Source organism: Pseudoliparis swirei, chromosome 6, assembly GCF_029220125.1.
Source record: "Pseudoliparis swirei isolate HS2019 ecotype Mariana Trench chromosome 6, NWPU_hadal_v1, whole genome shotgun sequence".
Classification (NCBI taxonomy): Eukaryota; Metazoa; Chordata; class Actinopteri; order Perciformes; family Liparidae; genus Pseudoliparis; species Pseudoliparis swirei.
The window spans coordinates 2,900,478-2,921,176 of NC_079393.1; the positions used below are offsets into that span (position 1 = coordinate 2,900,478).

General features: G+C 51.0%; 2 protein-coding genes across 3 annotated transcripts in view; one reads left to right on the top strand and one right to left on the bottom strand.

Annotated features, from left to right (window-relative positions):
* spg11 (SPG11 vesicle trafficking associated, spatacsin) overlaps window positions 1-19,174 on the bottom strand; it is a 33,981-nt gene extending 14,807 nt beyond the window's left edge. Inside the window, exons 1-21 of one of the 2 annotated variants that reach the window (XM_056416697.1) lie at window positions 19,099-19,174; window positions 17,712-17,947; window positions 16,717-16,907; window positions 15,937-16,209; window positions 14,088-14,343; window positions 13,865-14,014; window positions 7,235-7,617; window positions 6,692-6,837; window positions 6,502-6,616; window positions 6,251-6,406; window positions 5,746-5,939; window positions 5,311-5,487; window positions 5,166-5,237; window positions 4,945-5,072; window positions 3,595-3,794; window positions 3,324-3,519; window positions 2,915-3,118; window positions 2,616-2,722; window positions 554-699; window positions 308-472; window positions 160-226 (exon numbers count right to left, since the gene is read on the bottom strand). In XM_056416697.1, coding sequence (XP_056272672.1) covers window positions 160-226; window positions 308-472; window positions 554-699; window positions 2,616-2,722; window positions 2,915-3,118; window positions 3,324-3,519; window positions 3,595-3,794; window positions 4,945-5,072; window positions 5,166-5,237; window positions 5,311-5,487; window positions 5,746-5,939; window positions 6,251-6,406; window positions 6,502-6,616; window positions 6,692-6,837; window positions 7,235-7,617; window positions 13,865-14,014; window positions 14,088-14,343; window positions 15,937-16,209; window positions 16,717-16,907; window positions 17,712-17,914 — 3,529 coding nt within the window. In that variant the 5' untranslated portion in view covers window positions 17,915-17,947; window positions 19,099-19,174. Of the gene's footprint in view, window positions 1-159; window positions 227-307; window positions 473-553; window positions 700-2,615; window positions 2,723-2,914; window positions 3,119-3,323; window positions 3,520-3,594; window positions 3,795-4,944; window positions 5,073-5,165; window positions 5,238-5,310; window positions 5,488-5,745; window positions 5,940-6,250; window positions 6,407-6,501; window positions 6,617-6,691; window positions 6,838-7,234; window positions 7,618-13,864; window positions 14,015-14,087; window positions 14,344-15,936; window positions 16,210-16,716; window positions 16,908-17,711; window positions 18,092-19,098 lie in introns of those variants that run through there. The other variant, XM_056416696.1, reaches the window with a different exon arrangement.
* LOC130195279 (cold-inducible RNA-binding protein B-like) lies at window positions 19,143-20,296 on the top strand. The gene has a single exon (XM_056416726.1). The coding sequence runs from the start codon at window positions 19,245-19,247 to the stop codon at window positions 19,863-19,865; it is 621 nt and encodes a 206-aa protein (XP_056272701.1). The 5' UTR covers window positions 19,143-19,244; the 3' UTR covers window positions 19,866-20,296.
* The last annotated feature ends 403 nt before the right edge of the window (window positions 20,297-20,699 follow it).

A 20,699-nucleotide genomic window follows, 5' to 3' on the forward strand; every position in this document is an offset into this window, starting at 1 on the left:
AAAGATCGAGAGCTAAAGATGAAACAATGAAAACTAGAAGAGGATGTCACCACGTGATGTCACCACGTGATGTCACCACGTGATGTCACCACGTGATGTCACCACGTGATGTCACCACGTGATGTCACCACATGATGTCACCACCTCATCACAGCTCACCGGTGGAGTTGAGGGTGTTTGCCGCCTGCCATCCGAACAGCCGGGTGGGGTCCAGCGGGTGGAGCGACTGCAACACAACGTAGTGTGACAACAAGCGCACCTGGGGGGGAGGGGGCGGGGCCTCTCACTGGAAGGTGTGCCGGCGTACCTGCAGCAGGTGGTAGACGGAGACGTCCGAGGATGGGCCGGTTCCCCGGGGCCCGGAGGGGAACAGGGCAGCCCTCAGTTTGGGGTGGGGGGCCAGCGCCATCTTCAGGAGCTGGGGGTCTACCGTCCCCTCAGCCCGGCCCGGCCGCTCGCCCTGAACCACCACCTGCACACAGGACGCTCACTGAGGACCGGTCCAGACCCACCGAGTGGTTCCTCCTCAGAGGTCAGAGGTCACCGTGGTTACCTGGTTGATCCCTCCGGGGGCGAACATGATGGCCGCCAGGGCCAACAGGCTGTGGCCCTCCAGCAGCAGGCTGCTCAGAGACGCCTGGTTGCCTGGCAACAGCACCTGAGCACTGGTTAAACTGGCCTGGAAGACCAGACCTGGATCTGGAACCCACAGAGACCACATGAACCCACAGAGACCAGAGACCACATGACCCCACAGAGACCAGAGACCACATGAACCCACAGAGACCACATGAACCCACAGAGACCAGAGACCACATGAACCCACAGAGCACATGAACCCACAGACCACATGAACCCACAGAGACCACATGAACCCACAGAGACCACATGAACCCACAGACCACATGAACCCAGAGAGACCACATGAACCCACAGAGACCACATGAACCCACAGAGACCACATGAACCCACAGAGACCACATGAACCCACAGACCACATGAACCCACACATGAACCCACAGACCACATGAACCCACAGACCACATGAACCCACAGAGACCACATGAACCCACAGAGACCACATGAACCCAGAGACTACATGAACCCACAGACCACATGAACCCACAGAGACCACATGAACCCACAGAGACCACATGAACCCACAGAGACCACATGAACCCACAGAGACCACATGAACCCACAGAGACCACATGAACCCACAGAGACCACATGAACCCACAGAGACCACATGAACCCACAGAGACCAGAGACCACATGAACCCACAGACCACATGAACCCACAGAGACCACATGAACCCACAGAGACCACATGAACCCAGAGACTACATGAACCCAGAGACCACATGAACCCACAGACCACATGAACCCACAGAGACCACATGAACCCACAGACCACATGAACCCACAGAGACCACATGAACCCACAGAGACCACATGAACCCACAGACCACATGAACCCACAGAGACCACATGAACCCACAGAGACCACATGAACCCACAGAGACCACATGAACCCACAGACCACATGAACCCACAGAGACCACATGAACCCACAGAGACCACATGAACCCACAGACCACATGAACCCACAGAGACCACATGAACCCACAGAGACCACATGAACCCACAGACCACATGAACCCACAGAGACCACATGAACCCACAGAGACCACATGAACCCACAGAGACCACATGAACCCAGAGACCACATGAACCCACAGAGACCACATGAACCCAGAGACCACATGAACCCACAGACCACATGAACCCACAGAGACCACATGAACCCACAGAGACCACATGAACCCACAGAGACCACATGAACCCAGAGACTACATGAACCCACAGAGACCACATGAACCCAGAGACCACATGAACCTACAGAGACCACATGAACCCACAGAGACCACATGAACCCACAGAGACCACATGAACCCACAGAGACCACATGAACCTACAGAGACTACATGAACCCACAGAGACCACATGAACCCACAGAGACCACATGAACCCACAGAGACCAAATGAACCCAGAGACCACATGAACCCACAGAGACCACATGAACCCACAGAGACCACATGAACCCACAGAGACCACATGAACCCACAGAGACCACATGAACCCACAGAGACCACATGAACCCACAGAGACCACATGAACCCACAGAGACCACATGAACCCAGAGAGACCACATGAACCCAGAGACCACATGAACCCAGAGACCACATGAACCCAGAGACCACATGAACCCAGAGACCACATGAACCCACAGAGACCACATGAACCCACATGAACCCACAGAGACCACATGAACCCAGAGAGACCACATGAACCCAGAGACCACATGAACCCACAGAGACCACATGAACCCACATGAACCCACAGAGACCACATGAACCCAGAGAGACCACATGAACCCAGAGAGACCACATGAACCCACAGACCACATGAACCCACATGAACCCACAGAGACCACATGAACCCAGAGAGACCACATGAACCCACCACCACTATAGTTTCATCTCAGAAAATATAAAGAAATTAGATGAATCTGGATCAAGTTAGAACCAGATCCAGAACCAGAACCAGGTACCTGACAGGTCTCTGGTGATCTCCTGGATCTTCACCAGCATGTCAAACCAGGGCCGGCTCTCAGACAGGCTCTGATTGGTCAACAGGGGACAGTTCCTGGGCGTCAACCTGTGGAGGCAGATCGTCATTAACAGACAAGAGAGGAGTCAGAGGGACCTGACCCCTGACCTCTGACCTGACCCCTGACCTGATCCCTGACCTGACCCCTGACCTGATCCCTGACCTCTGACCTGATCCCTGACCTGATCCCTGACCCCTGACCTGATCCCTGCTCTGGGATCTCCTGCTCATGATATGTACCTGTGGTGCTCCAGGTAGGTGTAGAGCAGGTACTGCAGGCCGCGGTCCACACAGAAGGAGATGAAGAGGCTGTGGAGGTCCAGGCCCAGAGGGGACCGGTACTGAGGGACCTGGGGGGCCGGGGCCATCACCCCCCCACCCTGAGCCAGCCTCCACAGCAGCTGATCCAGGTCCGCCAGCTCCTCCGGGACGAAGAGGCCCCTCCTGGAGGCGGACCAGAGAGTTTGAAGAAGGAGAGGAGAAAGAAGAAGAAAGAGAAGAAGAAGAATTTAATTATTATGTAGTTATGTTTATTAATAATTTCCAGATATGTTAAAGTTTTTTTTTTAAAGAAATTAATTATTGGATATATTTTATATTGTCATGGGGTGTCACAGGGTGTCACAATGTGTCACGGGGTGCTGTGTACCTGGCCAGCAGGTCCAGGATCTGCTCCCTCATGTAGGTGCTGCAGGCCGTGTTGTCGTCCACCAGCTCCGGGGTCAGCTCGGGCCACCGGGACCCCCCGGGGGTCTGCTGGTCCTGGATCCAGTCCACCACCCGGCGCTGGTCGTGCAGAGCCGTCAGGTAACGCCACAACACGGCTGGGTCGCAGGAAGTCACCTCTGATGACGCAACCGCACAGAGGACTCAGGACTGCGGGGGCCCGGGGGCCACCGTGAGGTCCCTGTGGAGTCTACCTGTGTGATGCCGTCTGGACAGCAGGACGGCGGTCTGGCAGCTCGGGTCCCAGTTCCTCACCCAGTCCAGTCGGAGGTTCCTCCAGAGCCCGGCTTTCTGCTCCTGCTCCTCCACCGCAGACCTCCTCTGACCCAGCAGCTCCTCCAGAACCGCATCGCCTCCACCCGGCTCCCTGGGGACCATCTGGACCTGGACTGGCCTGTCAACAGGGAGACGGAAGAAAACACATTTCCCTGCATCTCCAAGTCTCCACTTCCTGTCCGTAAGGAGCCGTTTCCTGCGTCTCCACTTCCTGTCAGTAAGGAGCCGTTTCCTGCGTCTCTAAGTCTCCACTTCCTGTTCGTAATGAGCTTTTTCCTGCGTCTCCACTTCCTGTTCATAATGAGCTTTTTCCTGCGTCTCCAAGTCTCCACTTCCTGTCAGTAAGAAGCCGTTTCCTGCGTCTCTAAGTCTCCACTTCCTGTCCGTAAGGAGCCGTTTCCTGCGTCTCCACTTCCTGTCAGTAAGGAGCAGTTTCCTGCGTCTCTAAGTCTCCACTTCCTGTTCGTAATGAGCTTTTTCCTGCGTCTCCATTTCCTGTTCATAATGAGCTTTTTCCTGCGTCTCCAAGTCTCGACTTCCTGTCCGTAAGAAGCCGTTTCCTGCGTCTCTAAGTCTCCACTTCCTATCCGTAAGAAGCCGTTTCCTGCGTCTCTAAGTCTCCACTTCCTGTCCGTAAGGAGCCGTTTCCTGCGTCTCCAAGTCTCCACTTTCTGTCCATAATGAGCCTTTTCCTGCGTCTCCAAGTCTCCACTTCCTGTCAGTAAGAAGCCGTTTCCTGCATCTCCACTTCCTGTTCGTAATGAGCTTTTTCCTGCGTCTCCAAGTCTCCACTTCCTGTCCGTAAGAAGCCGTTTCCTGCATCTCTAAGTCTCCACTTCCTGTCAGTAAGAAGCCGTTTCCTGCGTCTCCAAGTCTCCACTTCCTGTCCGTAAGGAGCCGTTTCCTGCATCTCTAAGTCTCCACTTCCTGTTCGTAAGGAGCCGTTTCCTGCGTCTCTAAGTCTCCACTTCCTGTCCGTAAGGAGCAGTTTCCTGCGTCTCTAAGTCTCCACTTCCTGTTCGTAAGGAGCCGTTTCCTGCGTCTCCAAGTCTCCACTTCCTGTCCGTAAGGAGCCGTTTCCTGCATCTCTAAGTCTCCACTTCCTGTTCGTAAGGAGCCGTTTCCTGCGTCTCTAAGTCTCCACTTCCTGTCCGTAAGGAGCCGTTTCCTGCGTCTCTAAGTCTCCACTTCCTGTTCGTAAGGAGCCGTTTCCTGCGTCTCCAAGTCTCCACTTCCTGTCCGTAAGGAGCCGTTTCCTGCGTCTGTACCTGAGAGGCGTGGCCTCTGCGTGGCGACGGGCTGCAGGCAGGGACCCCAGCCTCTCCATCTCCCTGATGAACGCCACGCTCTGCAGCTCCTCGCCCGGGAAATGACTCCGCCCCGACAGCTCCTCCACCTGTCCAACCGACCAATCAGAGGCCTCCGGGGCTCGTTGAGACGCACTGGCTCAGACACGAATGTCTGAGAAGGACGTGGAGACCGAACTCACCACGAACTGCCGCAGGTTCTTGTCGTCGGTGTGGAGACAGACGCTGTGGAGCTGCTCCTTCACGCTGAAGCCCTGAAGTTAGAGAGGAGCCACATTAGCATGTTAGCATGTTAGCGTGAACTCCGATTGGTCGAGAGATCGTCACCATGTTGACGAGCAGCGTGCTGGCGGTCTGCAGGTCTCGGTCCTGCAGGCAGCAGAACACCTGACGCAGACCCTCCATCCTCAGAGCCGACAGGCGCTGCTCCGGCCGGCTCCGCCTCCTCAGGACGGCCTGAGCCCTCGGGATCTGATTGGTCAGGACAGACTGACGGACCACTTCCTGCAGAACACACGGAGTGGAGATTCTGGTTGTATAGAAGTCTATGCTTCATGTGTTAAAGCTGCATTCTCTCTCCTGGCCACCAGGGGGCGACTCCTCTGGATGTATAGAAGTCTATTCATCTATACAGCATGATGTCATCATTTAGTACTTTATGGTCATTTAGAGTCAAACAGACCATAAAGCAGGGGACGCTTTAGGGGCGGAGCTACAAGGTGATTGACAGGTCTTTGGACTTTAAGACACAAAAAAAGTTACCTCTGTCGGCAGCTGCTCCCATTCGTCTCTCTGAGCCTCCTCCTCCTCCTCCTCCTCTTTCTCCTTCTGAATACGGTCAGCTGAGTCGGTGGCGTCGCCCCCTGCTGGCCAGGGGAACTTCTTCATGTAGCTCCTCAGCTCGGTGACGTAGAGGTCCAGAGCGTCGACGCAGCCGCGCACACCCTCGTCCTCCACTGCAGACAAGCAGAGAAGAACCCACTGTCTGCAGCTGTGTGTGTGTGTGGCCTCACGCTGTGTGTTGAACAGTACCCGTGTGTGTATGTGTGTGTGTGTGTGTGGCCTCAGTGTGTGTATGTGCATGTATGTGCGTGTGTGTGTGTGCGCGTGTGTGTGTGTGGCCTCACACTGGGTGTTGGAAAGTACCTGTGTGTATGTGTGTGTGTGTGTGTGCGCGTGTGTGTGTGTGGCCTCACACTGGGTGTTGGAAAGTACCTGTGTGTATGTGCATGTGTGTGTGTGTGCGCGCGTGTGTGTGTGGCCTCACGCTGGGTGTTGGACAGGACCGAGCGGACCTGTGTGTTGATGAAGCTCGTGGTGACGTTCAGCAGCTGTTCAGAGAACTGACGACTCTGAGCTTCACTGTGAGAGTCTCTGACGGCCGAACAGAGGAGGTCCAACGCAGGAGAGAGGTCCTGGAAGCCTGCACACACACACACACACGCACACACACAGGCTACTACTCCACTACCCAGCATGCAGCATGCCCCTGGAGGCAGCTACACAGGATGTACGTACGGTGGCTCAGGCTCCGCCTGGAGGCCTCCGGCTCCTCGGCTTCAGGGACCAGCAGCTTCTCTTTGCTCTTCAGGTAGAAGTCCACCGTGTCCAGCTGACGGTTCTTCAGACCCGCCTGCAGACACGACCCAGGGCGTTAAGAAAGCAGAGCGACAGGTGTCCTCCCCGGGGTCAAAGGTCGTCCTCTTACCTGCAGTGCATGGACGGGGATGGAGCAGCGCCCCCAGCTGTTCAGGTGGCAGACGGCGTCCACCGTCGCCGCGCTGCCGAACAACATCAGCCTGCTGAGCAGCTCCTGCTGGGTCACGGAGAACAGGACCTGGAAGAGTCCGGAGTCTGGGGACAGACAGGCAGACAGGCAGGAAGACAGACAGACAGGCAGGCAGGCAGGCAGACAGGCAGTAGGACATGCAGGAAAACAGGCAGGAAGACAGACGGGCGGTATGAACATGTCGGACTACAAATGGACGTGTTGGACTACAAATGAACATGTCGGACTATAAATTAACATGTGGGACTACAAATGGACGTGTCGGACTACAAATGAACATGTGGGACTACAAATGGACATGTCAGACTACAAATGAACATGTCGGACTACAAATGGACATGTCAGACTACAAATGAACATGTCGGACTACAAATGGACATGTCAGACTACAAATGAACATGTCGGACTACAAATGAACATGTCGGACTACAACTGTTGAACTTCTCCTGTTCTTCTTCTCACCCTTCAACAGCAGTCGGTGCTGCCTCTCTCTCCAGTGCTGGACCGGAGCGGCCTCGCCCTGCGCCTCGTGGTGGCTCACGCTCCCAGACTCAAAGTCCCACAATGCAACGGTGGTCCGTCGGTTCCCAGGGGAGGCGAAGGTCAGCTGGGCGGAGAACTCGGACACGGCGAGCAGAGACGGGGCGGAATGCTTCGGGGCGGAGAAGGTCACGGTCGCCACGCCACGAGGGACCCTGCTGTGGGCTGAGGACCCGGCCCTGGGGGGCCTTGGGGGGTGGAGCGAGGAGGACCAGGAGGAGGAAGAGGAGGAGGAGGAGGAGGAGGAGGGAGCTGCAGACTTCTGAGCTCTGCTGTACATGGAGGCCAGACGAGTTTCCCAGGAGCTACAGAGGAGTTAAAGTTAGAGGTCAGATGTCAAGGTTTTTAATTACTCAATCAATTAGTCGATTAAACTAAATAAAAAGCATCAATTAAATTAAAATAATATATATATATACATTTAATTTGATTTATATGTATCAAATGTATATATATATATACACATTTCATTTGATATTAATATATATATCAAATTAAATGTATATATATATATATATTGATAGATATATTAATTTAATATATCAAATTAATATATATATATTAGGGCTGTGAAACGATTAAATTTTTTAATCGGGTTAATCAGGTTTTTGTGGATTAATCATGATTAATCACATATTACCGATATTCTCGGTATATTTTGTGAGAACATAGAGATTTATGACAAAAGACGGATATATACATTTATACATTCTTCTATACAATGGTGCTGCAACTCAGCAGTTATTTAGCAGTTTTCTTCCATATGGAACATTAATACATCTTCATCCTAAACAGAATGTTTAACCCTCCTGTTACCTTTCGGGTCAATTTGACCCCATTCAATGTTTAATGTCGGTGTTCTTTGGGGTCAATTTGACCCCAGGCTGTTTTCACTGTGTCAAACATATAAGAAATATCAACTTTTTTATTTATTTAAAGGGCTATTTAGGTAGTCAACAAACAAACATAAAGTACCTCACACTTAAACTTGGGAAGCAATATTAATTCTAATAATTTTCTGGAGGTTTTAATTGCTGGGGTCAAATTGACCCCGAGGGTAAAATATGTTCGGAAATGTAAAGGTAACAGGAGGGTTAAACAGAACATTTTTCTCTTGTTTGTCAACCATTAACTCTACCATGATACAATCTGAAGGCCTCTAGTCTTCCTCTAGCAGCTGCTGAGGCAAACTGACTGTGTGGGTTTTCTTCATGAACTGGGCCGTGATGAAAGGGACGGCGGGGACACCGCTGCAAAGCTGAAACCTCACCGGCCCGGACAGGTGGACAGATTGACAAGTGACTTTTTTTTTGCTCGGTCCCGATGCGCGCGCACGGAGCTCTGCGGCGTGCGAGACGGAGATCGATAAGTGTTAACGCAACGCGAAGAGACAGAAATGACATGCTGCTGTGGAGATACGATCAACAACAGACGTTTAGTTTAATAAAAGAACAAAGACGTGCTATAAAGAACATGTCAGGGGGCGGGCCAATCTCTTTAATGTCATGCGATCTACCAACACTACGCCGCGATCGACTGGCAGGTCGCGATCGACGTGTTGAGACCCTGATCTACAGGAAGTAAAAGTCGTAACAAGGTTTCCGGAGGTGAACCTGCGGAAGGATAATTACCGATGAACAGACCGTCTGCATGAGAGCCGACAGAGTTCAGATTGAAGTGGTGGATTGGAAGCTCATTTTGCAAGTGAGTTTTTTTTCGTCCCGACGACCAACAACAGACGGATTGGAAGCTCATTCTGCGCATGCGTTAAATGCGTAAATTTAAAAAAAACTAGTTAAACCTGTAATTGAATTAACGCGTTATTTTTCACAGCACTAATATATATATGTATTAAATCGCCACCTTAACGTGGTGGAGGAGTTTGAGAGGCTCAGTGATCCCGGGAGCTATGTTGTCCGGGGCATTAGCCCCTGGTAGGGTCTCCCAAGGCAAACAGGTCTCGGGTGAGAGTCCAGACTAAGAGCGGTTCAAAAACCCTGATGAATAGCAGCACACGGGTTTCAGCTACCTCGCCCGGACAAGGGAAACCGGGGCACCCTCCCGGAGCCAGACCCAGGAGTGGAGCTCGTCGGCGAGCGTCTGGTGGCCGGGCCTTCGCCTATGGGGCCCGGTCGGGCTCAGCCCGAAGAAACAACATGGAGCAGCAACCCTGTGGACCCACCACCCGCAGGGACAATCATCGGGGTCGGGTGCTATGTAGACCGGGTGGCAGGCTGGGCAGGGGGCCTGGGCGAGGCGATCGCCGGCGACATAGACTAGCTCTAGGGACGTGGAACGTCACCTCGCTAGCGGGGAAGGAGCCAGAGCTGGTGCGGGAGGTGGAGCAGTACCAGCTAGATCTAGTTGGGCTCACCTCCACGCACAGCGCTGGCTCTGGAACCAAGCTCCTGGAGAAGGGTTGGACTCTCTTCTTTTCTGGAGTTGCCCAGGGTGAGAGGCGCCGGGCGGGAGTGGGATACTCACAAGCCCCGGCTGAGCGCTGCCGTGTTGGAGTTTGCCCGGAGAACGAGAGGGTCGCCTCCCGCGCCTCACGGGTTGCGGGAGTAAAGCTCTGACTTTGGTTTGTGCTTATGCACCAAACCGCAGTTCAGAGTATCCGGCCTTCTTGGAGTCGGTGGGAGGGGTCCTGGAGGGCACCGCCTGCCGACTCCATAGTTCTCCTGGGAGACTTCAACGCTCACGGGCAATGACAGAGAAACCTGGCGGGGAGTGATTGGGAGGAACGGCTTGCCCGATCTGAACCCGAGCGGTGTTCTGTTATTGGACTTCTGTGCTAGCCACGGCTTGTCTATAACGAACACCATGTTCGAACATAAGGTGGTTCATAAGTGTACTTGGTACCAGAACACATTAGGCCGGAGATCGATGATCGACTTTATAATCGTATCATCTGATCTGCGGCCATATGTCTTGGACACTCGGGTGAAGAGAGGAGCAGAGCTATCAACTGATCACCACCTGGTGGTGAGTTGGATCAGATGGCAGGGGAGTCGGCCAGAGAGACCTGGCAAGCCCAAACGTGTAGTGTGGGTGAACTGGGAACGTCTGGTCGAGGACTCTCTCCGGGAGGTCTTCAACTCCCACCTCCGGATGAACTTCTCACACATCCCGAGGGAGGTTGGGGACATGCAATCCGAGTGGACCATGTTCAAAGCCTCTATTGTGGAAGCGGCCGACAGGAGCTGTGGTCGGAAGGTCATCGGTGCCTGTCGCGGCGGCAACCCAAGAACCCGGTGGTGGACACCGGGGTCAGGGAAGCCGTCAAGCTGAAGAAGGAGGCCTACCGGGCCTGGCTGGCCCGGGGGTCTCCTGAAGCAGCTGACAGGTACCGGCAGGCCAGAAGGGCTGCAGCTGCGGTGGTCGCGGAAGCAAAAACTCGGGCATGGGAGGAGTTCGGGGAGGCCATGGAGAAGGACTTTCGGTCGGCCTCAAAGAGGTTCTGGCAAACCGTCCGACGGCTCAGGAAGGGAAAGCAGGGTCTACCCCAGGCTGTTCTCAGCGTGGGGGGGGAGCTGCTGACCCTGACAGGGGACATCGTCGGACGGTGGGAAGAATACTTTGAGGAACTCCTAAATCCGGCCAACATGTCCCCTCTAGAGGGGGCAGTGCCTGTAGACTTGGGGGTCGCACCAATATCCCTGGCAGAGGCCGCTAAGGTTGTTAAAAGCTCCTTTGTGGCAAGGCGCCGGGGGTGGATGAGATCCGCCCTGAGATGCTGAAGCGGCTAGACATTGTTGGGCTGTCTTGGCTGACTCGACTCTTCAATGTCGCATGGGGGTCAGGAACAGTGCCCTTGGACTTGCAGACCGGGTGGTGGTTCCCATTTTCAAAAAGGGGGACCGGAGAGTGTGCTCGAACTATCGTGGAATCACACTTCTCAGCCTCCCTGGGAAAGTTTATGCCAGGGTACTGGAAAGGAGGCTCACCGCTGGTCGAACCTCGGATTCAAGACCAGCAGTGCGGATTCCGTCCCGGTCGTGGAACTGTGGACCAGCTCTTCACCGCAAGGGTCCTCGAGGGTCCTGGGAGTATGCCCAACCCGTCTCCATGTGTTTCGTAGACTTGGAGAAGGCTTTCGACCGGGCCTCGGGAATTGTTGTGGGGGTGCTGCGGGTATGGGGTTCCGGACCCGTTGCTACGGGCTATCCGGTCTCTGTACGCCTGCAGTAGGAGCTGTGTTCGCATCCTCGGCAGTAAGTCAGACACGTTCCCGGTGGGTGTTGGTCTCCGCCAGGGCTGCCCTTTATCACCGGTCCTGTTTGTGATTTTCATGGACAGGATATCTAGGTGCAGCCTGGGGGTGGAGCAGGTCAGGTTTGGGGGTCTTGGGATCGCCTCTCTTCTGTTTGCAGATGTTGTGGTCCTGTTAGCATCCTCAGACCATGACCTCCGGAACTCACTGGGGCGTTTTGCTGCCGAGTGTGAAGCGGCAGGGATGAGAGTCAGCACCGCCAAATCTGAAGCCGAGGTGCTCTGCCGAAACCGTGGATTGATCCTCCAGGTGGGGACAGAGTGCCTGCCCCAAGCGAAGGAGTTCAAGTATCTCGGGGTCTTGTTCACGAGTGAGGGTAAGATGGAGAGAGATCGACAGGCGGATCGGTGCAGCTGCAGCAGTAAAACAGGCGCTGTACCGGTCTGTCTTGGTGAAGAGAGAGCTGAGCCGAAAGGCGAAGCTCTCAATTTACTGGTCGGTCTACGTTCCAATCCTCACCTATGGTCACGAACTTTGGGCAGTGACCGAAAGAACGAGGTCGCGAATACAAGCGGCCGAAATGAGTTTCCTCCGTAGGGTGGCCGGGCTCAGCCTTAGAGAAAGGGTAAGGAGCTCGGACATCAGGAGGGAGCTTGGAGTCGAGCCGCTACTCATTCGCATCGAAAGGAGTCAGCTGAGGTGGTTCGGGCATCTGATTCGGACGCCTCCTGGACGCCTCCCGTTAGAGGTTTTCCAGGCACGTCCTACTGGGAGGAGACCCCGGGGAAGACCCAGGACACTCTGGAGAGATTACATCTCCCGGCTGGCCTGGGAACGCCTCGGGATCCCCCAGAATGAGCTGGAAAGTGTTGCGGGCGAGAGGGAAGTCTGGGTCAACCTGCTGGGTCTGCTGCCCCCGCGACCCGACCCCGGAATAAGCGGATGAGAATGGATGGATATACATACATCAAATTAAATGTGTATATATATATAAATATTATATATATACACACATATATCAAACTAAATTTATGTATATATAAATATATTAATTTAATATATCAAATTAATATATTTATATATATTAAATTGATATATATATATATAAATTAAAATGTATATATATGTATATATTAGTGCTGTGAAAAATAACGCGTTAACTCAGTTAATTCAATTACAGGTTTAACTAGTTTTTTTTTTTTTACGCATTTAACGCATGCGCAGAATGAGCTTCCAATCTGTCTGTTGTTGGTCGTCGCACATATAGCACATCTTTGTTCTTTTATTAAACTAAACGTCTGTTGTTGATCGTATCTCCACAGCAGCATGTAATTTCTGTCTCTTCGCGTCGCGTTAACACTTATCGATCTCCGTCTCGCGCGCCACAGAGCTCCGTGCGCGCGCATCGGGACCGAGCAAAAAAAAAGTCACTTGTCAATCTGTCCACCTGTCCGTGTCGGTGAGGTTTCAGCTTTGCAGCGGTGTCCCCGCCGTCCCTTTCATCACGGCCCAGTTCATGAAGAAAACCCACACAGTCAGTTTGCCTCAGCAGCTGCTAGAGGAAGACTAGAGGCCTTCAGATTGTATCATGGTGGAGTTAATGGTTGACAAACAAGAGAACAATGTTCTGTTTAACCCTCCTGTTACCTTTACATTTACGAACATATTTTACCCTCGGGGTCAATTTGACCCCAGCAATTAAAACCTCCAGAAAATTATTAGAATTAATATTGCTTCCCAAGTTTAAGTGTGAGGTACTTTATGTTTGTTTGTTGACTACCTAAATAGCCCTTTAAATAAATAAAAAAGTTGATATTTCTGATATGTTTGACACAGTGAAAAACAGCCTGGGGTCAAATTGACCCCAAAGAACACCGACATTAAACATTGAATGGGGTCAAATTGACCCGAAAGGTAACAGGAGGGTTAAACATTCTGTTTAGGATGAAGATGTATTAATGTTCCATATGGAAGAAAACTGCTAAATAACTGCTGAGTTGCAGCACCATTGTACAGAAGAATGTATAAATGTATATATCCGTCTTTTGTCATAAATCTCTATGTTCTCACAAAATATACCGAGAATATCGGTAATATGTGATTAATCATGATTAATCCACAAAAACCTGTGATTAATCCGATTAAAAATTGTAATCGTTTCACAGCCCTAGTATATATGTAATATTTATATATACACATATATATATATTTAAGTAATATATACATTACATTTTATATATATATAAAATTAATTTAATGTATACATTTTTATTTAGTCTAATGGACTACTTGATTAAATAATATCAAATAATGATAATAATGCAGAGCTCTGTATTTACCGGTCGGCGCTGAAGGGTGCCCCGAGGCCGGAGAGACTGCAGACGGCGCTGGACAGGCCGTCCTGGTCTGTGGGGGTCTGGAACCGGAGGGGGTTCTGGATGGGGGGCCGGAGGGGGGCCGCGGCACACAGCAGGTGGTCTGGATACAGACTGGGAACACAGACAGTTTGTTGTTTCTCTTTAGTTCAAACGAGTGGCAGAGAGCTGTTTTTTCCTGCTGCACCTGAAGTAGCGGTCGAGGTCGATGGCAACGGCGGTGTGAGACTGAGTGACGGCCACGACTGTGCTAAGGTCAGGGGTCACCTGGAGGAGGCAGAAGGAGGAGGAGGAGGCGAAGGAGGGGGAGGGGGAGGAGGAGGGGGGGCAGAGGGAGGAGGAGGGGGAGGAGGAGACAAGGTTGTCCTCAAGCTGGAGGAACGTGAGGTAAGCCGGCAGGTCGATGCTGGCCTGCAGACGGCCATCAGAGACATGATGCACAGCTGGAGGTCAGTTAAAGATCCAGGTCCCTTTGTGTGTGATGTCATGGGTGATGATGACGTCATGTGTGATGACATCATGTGTGATGACGTCATGTGTGATGATGTCATGTGACCACAGTGAGGCGGTGTGATGTCATGTGACCACAGTGAGGCGGTGTGATGTCATGTGATCACAGTGAGGTGGTGTGATGTCATGTGACCACAGTGAGGTGGTGTGATGTCATGTGACCAGTGAGGTGGTGTGATGTCATGTGACCACAGTGAGGTGGTGTGATGTCATGTGACCACAGTGAGGTGGTGTGATGTCATGTGACCAGTGAGGTGGTGTGATGTCATGTGACCACAGTGAGGTGGTGTGATGTCATGTGACCAGTGAGGCGGTGTGATGTCATGTGACCAGTGAGATGTCATGTGACCACAGTGAGGTGGTGTGATGTCATGTGACCACAGTGAGGTGATGTCATGTGACCACAGTGAGGCAGTGTGATGTCATGTGACCACAGTGAGGTGAGGTCATGTGACCACAGTGAGGCGGTGTGATGTCATGTGACCACAGTGAGGTGGGGTGATGTCATGTGACCACAGTGAGGTGGTGTGATGTCATGTGACCACAGTGAGGCGGTGTGATGTCATGTGACCAGTGAGATGTCATGTGACCACAGTGAGGTGATGTCATGTGACCACAGTGAGGCGGTGTGATGTCATGTGACCACAGTGAGGTGGGGTGATGTCATGTGACCACAGTGAGGTGGTGTGATGTCATGTGACCACAGTGAGGTGGTGTGATGTCATGTGACCACAGTGAGGCGGTGTGATGTCATGTGATCACAGTGAGGCGGTGTGATGTCATGTGATCACAGTGAGGTGGTGTGATGTCATGTGATCACAGTGAGGCGGTGTGATGTCATGTGATCACAGTGAGGCGGTGTGATGTCATGTGACCAGTGAGGTGGTGTGATGTCATGTGACCACAGTGAGGTGGTGTGATGTCATGTGACCAGTGAGATGTCATGTGACCACAGTGAGGTGGTGTGATGTCATGTGACCACAGTGAGGTGATGTCATGTGACCACAGTGAGGCGGTGTGATGTCATGTGACCACAGTGAGGTGGTGTGATGTCATGTGACCACAGTGAGGTGGTGTGATGTCATGTGACCACAGTGAGGTGGGGTGATGTCATGTGACCACAGTGAGGTGGTGTGATGTCATGTGACCACAGTGAGGTGGGGTGATGTCATGTGACCACAGTGAGGCGGTGTGATGTCATGTGACCACAGTGAGGTGGTGTGATGTCATGTGACCACAGTGAGGTGGTGTGATGTCATGTGACCACAGTGAGGTGGTGTGATGTCATGTGACCACAGTGAGGTGGTGTGATGTCATGTGACCACAGTGAGGTGATGTCATGTGACCACAGTGAGGCGGTGTGATGTCATGTGACCACAGTGAGGTGGTGTGATGTCATGTGACCACAGTGAGGTGGTGTGATGTCATGTGACCACAGTGAGGTGGGGTGATGTCATGTGACCACAGTGAGGTGGTGTGATGTCATGTGACCACAGTGAGGTGGTGTAACCAGCAGCAGAGGATACCGATGAGTCCCGTGGCGCTGAGGACAAACAGGAAGTCACTACAGACACAATGGTGGACGGAGGAGCGGCTGCTGTCATCGCTCTGCCGGATGCTGCAGCAGGAAACAGTCTGCAGCTCCTCCTCCTCCTCAGGCTGTGGCTCCTCCTCCTGAGGCTGTGGCTCCTCCCCCGTCTGCCGCCACCGCAGCTGCAGCAGCCAATCACGGTTCAGCAGCACGCGGCCGCGACCGGCGGCAAACGACAACACGTGCACGGACTGAAGCTCACGCACATCTGGAGGGAAAGACACAACAGAACCCTCTGAACACGGAACCATCAGGTACCAGAACCATCGGGATGACAAGTAGAGAACCAGAACCATCGGGACTATAAGTAGAGAACCAGAACCATCGGGACAACAAGTAAAGAACCAGAACCATCGGGATGACAAGAAGAGAACCAGAACCATCAGGACTACAAGTAGAGAACCAGAACCATCGGGATGACAAGTAGAGAACCAGAACCATCAGGACTACAAGTAGAGAACCAGAACCATCGGGACTACAAGTAAAGAACCAGAACCATCGGGATGACAAGTAGAGAACCTGAACCATCAGGACTACAAGTAGAGAACCAGAACCATCAGGACTACAAGTAGAGAACCTGAACCATCGGGACTACAAGTAGAGAACCAGAACCATCAGGACTACAAGTACCACAGACATGTAGAAGGAAGTGATCTTGATTGAATATCTCAATGTTAACAGACGATGTGTTCAAGGACCATGGGAAAGTACTCACCGGGGTCCTGCTCTCTGACTGTCTGCAGCAGGCGCTCTGCAGGACACCCGGAGACCCGGAGGACCCTGATGGAGGACGATGGCTCCGCCTCCACCCGCAGCAGCGTCACCTCCCCCTGAGTGCCAACAGCCAGCAGGGAGGAGGAGCTACTGCTGGCTCCGCCCCCTTCCTCCTCCTCCTCCCAGGAGAAGCTGGAGAAGACACATATAGTACTTCTTAATGTACTACACCTCATATAGTACTTCTTCATGTACTACACCTCATATAGTACTTCTTCATGTACTATACCTCATATAGTACTTCTTAATGTACTGCACCTCATATAGTACTTCTTACTGTACTACACCTCAGAGGTACATGTAGTACTTCTTACTGTACTACACCTCAGATACATAGAGTACTTCTTAATGTACTACACCTCAGATACATAGAGTACTTCTTAATGTACTACACCTCAGATACATAGAGTACTTCTTACTGTACTACACCTCAGATACATAGAGTACTTCTTAATGTACTACACCTCAGATACATAGAGTACTTCTTAATGTACTACACCTCAGATACATAGAGTACTTCTTACTGTACTACACCTCAGATACATAGAGTACTTCTTACTGTACTACACCTCAGATACATAGAGTACTTCTTACTGTACTACACCTCAGATACATAGAGTACTTTAATGTACTACACCTCAGATACATAGAGTACTTCTTACTGTACTACACCTCAGATACATAGAGTACTTCTTACTGTACTACACCTCAGATACATAGAGTACTTCTTACTGTACTACACCTCAGATACATAGAGTACTTCTTAATGTACTACACCTCAGATACATAGAGTACTTCTTAATGTACTACACCTCAGATACATAGAGTACCTCTTACTGTACTACATCTCAGCGGTACATAGAGTACATAAAGTGCATGTACATGTACACATAAGCTACTCCGCCAGACTAAACCAGATGTCGATGGGGGACTCACTCGGCGTAACAGCCGTCTACTGCGGCCGGAGGCGCCTCTCTGTCCGCCGGGTTCCAGACCACCAGGCGGCCGCGGAGTCCCAGACAGCCGAGCAGAGAGCCTCCGGGAGCCAGCGCGGCTCTCCGGATGTCCGTCACCCCGCCACAGTGCCGGTTCTCCGGGATCACGCACACCTCTAGTGAGCTCCTCTCCTCCAGCATCATGGTGCGTTCAGGGGCCTCACTTTGGAGACATGTCTGGGGGAAAGAGAATCAATTAAACGCGGCGAAACGACGAGTAGACCGACGGCAACAGAAGAGTTTGGACGTCTCTTCCTGTCACCCGAAACATCAGCTGACTCCAAGTGGTCACGTGTAGGCCGTGGTCAGCTGACCAAGTTTGACCAATAGAGAGACGAGGAAAAGGTCCAGTTAATCGAATGACGAAATGGTGTCAAGAAAGAAATGATTGAAACAAGCAGCACATTAATCTTATTTTTACCAAAAACAAAGAATATTTAGTTACATTATTTACAATAATTAATTACAATTTAAAATGTAATTTCAAATTTAAAAATTTAAATTTAAAATTAAGAAATAAGAATTACAATTTAAAATGTAAAATTTGAAAATGTATATTTAAAAACATATATATTTATTTTAACATTTTAAATTGAACTTAAATGTTTATTTACACATAGGACACAAATTGTTTCTGTTACTAGTGAATTAAAACTTCTAAAAACTTCTAAATCGTGAAAGAACAAAGCAGTAACTTACTAAAAGAGTACATACGCTTTTGGTTAGTTGTGACTTGTTTATTATTGTTAACTTTTTCAACTGAAAAACTGCACAGTTTTGGAGAAAAGTTGGGCGCAAATCGACCAAATGTTTGGTTTTGTCTGACAAAGAATCCCAAACCTAAAATACATTATACGATACGATATAATAGAATGTCGACTAAAAAAATGGTGGTTGGTTTGAGGTTGGGTTAGATCTTATTTACCATATACAACTAAAAGTCCTGCGTTCACAACTTTTCTGAATTAAAAGTACAGTTAATATACATTAGATTATAGTTAAAGTATTAAAAAGGATAAGTATTTACAATGCAGTATAATATACATTATTGTATAAAAAATAATGTTATCGAATTATAACGTTTATGTTGCAGCCGGTAGTGTCAGGCCTCAATTAACTTCCTTCATATAATGCATTCCTTTTATTATTCTATCCTATTTTCTTTATATATTTCAGATTGTTCTTACTATTTTTTTAAATAATTGTTTATATATTTCGCATTTTTTTTAATTATTGTTCTATCCTATTTTTGTAATATATTGTGCTTTGTTTTGTACTCTATTGTCCTGAGTTCCAGTTGGATCGTTCATCGATTGCTTCCCACTCACCAGGCGGCCGCGGAGCGCGGAGCCCCACTCACAGGAAACGGAAGTGAGAAGGTTCCTCCGTCGCAACGAGGGAACATAGAGCTCTTTGTAAACCCGCCTCGCGCTCAGATTCGTTTGGACTCCCGTTCGTTGAGTCGCGCATCACCATGTCGGACGAGGGGAAACTGTTCATCGGGGGACTGAGCTTCAACACCACCGATGAGTCGCTGTCCGAGGCCTTCGTAAAATATGGCGCTGTCTTAAAAGCCGAAGTGATCCGGGACAGAGAAACAGACAGATCTCGCGGCTTCGGCTTCGTGACGTTCGAGAACCCGGAGGACGCGAAAGACGCGAAAGACGGCATGGACGGGAAGGATCTGGACCAACGCCAAATCCGCGTGGACGTCGCGGGTAAGGGCAGAGGCGGCGGCCGCAGAGGGGGCTACGGAGGCGGTGACCGTAGCTATGGTGGTGGCGACCGGAGCAGTGGCCAGCGGAGCTACGGTAGCGACCGCAGCTACAGCGGTGGCGGCGGTGATCGCAGCTACGGCAGCGGCGACCGGAGCTACGGCAGCGGCGACCGGAGCTACGGTGGGGGCGGCGGCAGCCGGAGCTATGGCGGCGGTGGTGGTGGTGGCGGCTACAGCAGCAGCGGCGGCGGCGGCAGCCGGAGCTACGGGGAACGGAACTTCAGTCGAGGCAGTTCATCCGATGGCGGGTCTGAGTACCAGAGTAGTGGCCGCAGCGGCTACTCCAGCACCTACAGGGACAGCTACGGCGCCGAGTAAACACCGCCCCGGCGCGACGTCCTCACTTTGGCCCGGCTGCGTCTCTCAAACACGCGCACTCCTCAAACAAAGATGTCCGCGTGATTGCTGAGCTTCGTTTTTTGTAATTCTGTTTTTTGTAGCTCGAGCATCTTAAGAAAGAAAAAAATGTATCCATGAGTTTTTTTTTTTGTTCATTCCTCGAATAAACCATGTTCCCAATTCCAGTTAAGAACTTTGCTTTGTTTATATTGTATTCATCGAAGGTGTTTTTTATTAACACGTAGCTAGGTTATCTGCGAGCGAACAACGGCTCCCCGCGTGATCACTATCGCGGCCATTTTTTATTTTATTTATACTTTTTTTATATCCGATGGGCGTGTTTTACTTACTTTGTCCTCAAAATACTTTTTGGGGGTTTTATGCGAAATAAATGTTACTATTAAAACCAACATGAGCGGCTCCTGTGTGTTTGTAGCGCGGACTCGAGACGAGCTGGTCCATCTTCTCGTGCGCGAGGCCTTAGTCTCGCATAAGGCCTTTCACAGGACCCCAGTGACGTCAGTGAACCCGGAAGTAAACATCTCGGTAGTTTCTCGGTGACGTTCTTTGTCCGCGTTTTGTTTCTAGACCCCAGATCAGCTCAAGTTAACTTCACTACCCGCTCGTGAGGCTGACGCATCTCTGAGGATATTTTTTTTATACTTTTCCTTTGTTTACAAACCCTTTGACACAATTGAGCTCCCCGTCGGTCTGGATTATGAGCATACTTTACAATCCAATGAAAGCTTCTGAAATGAAGAGACTGTTCATATCGAGTCAGATGATGAACCTGAAGGTGATAAGTGGCCTTGC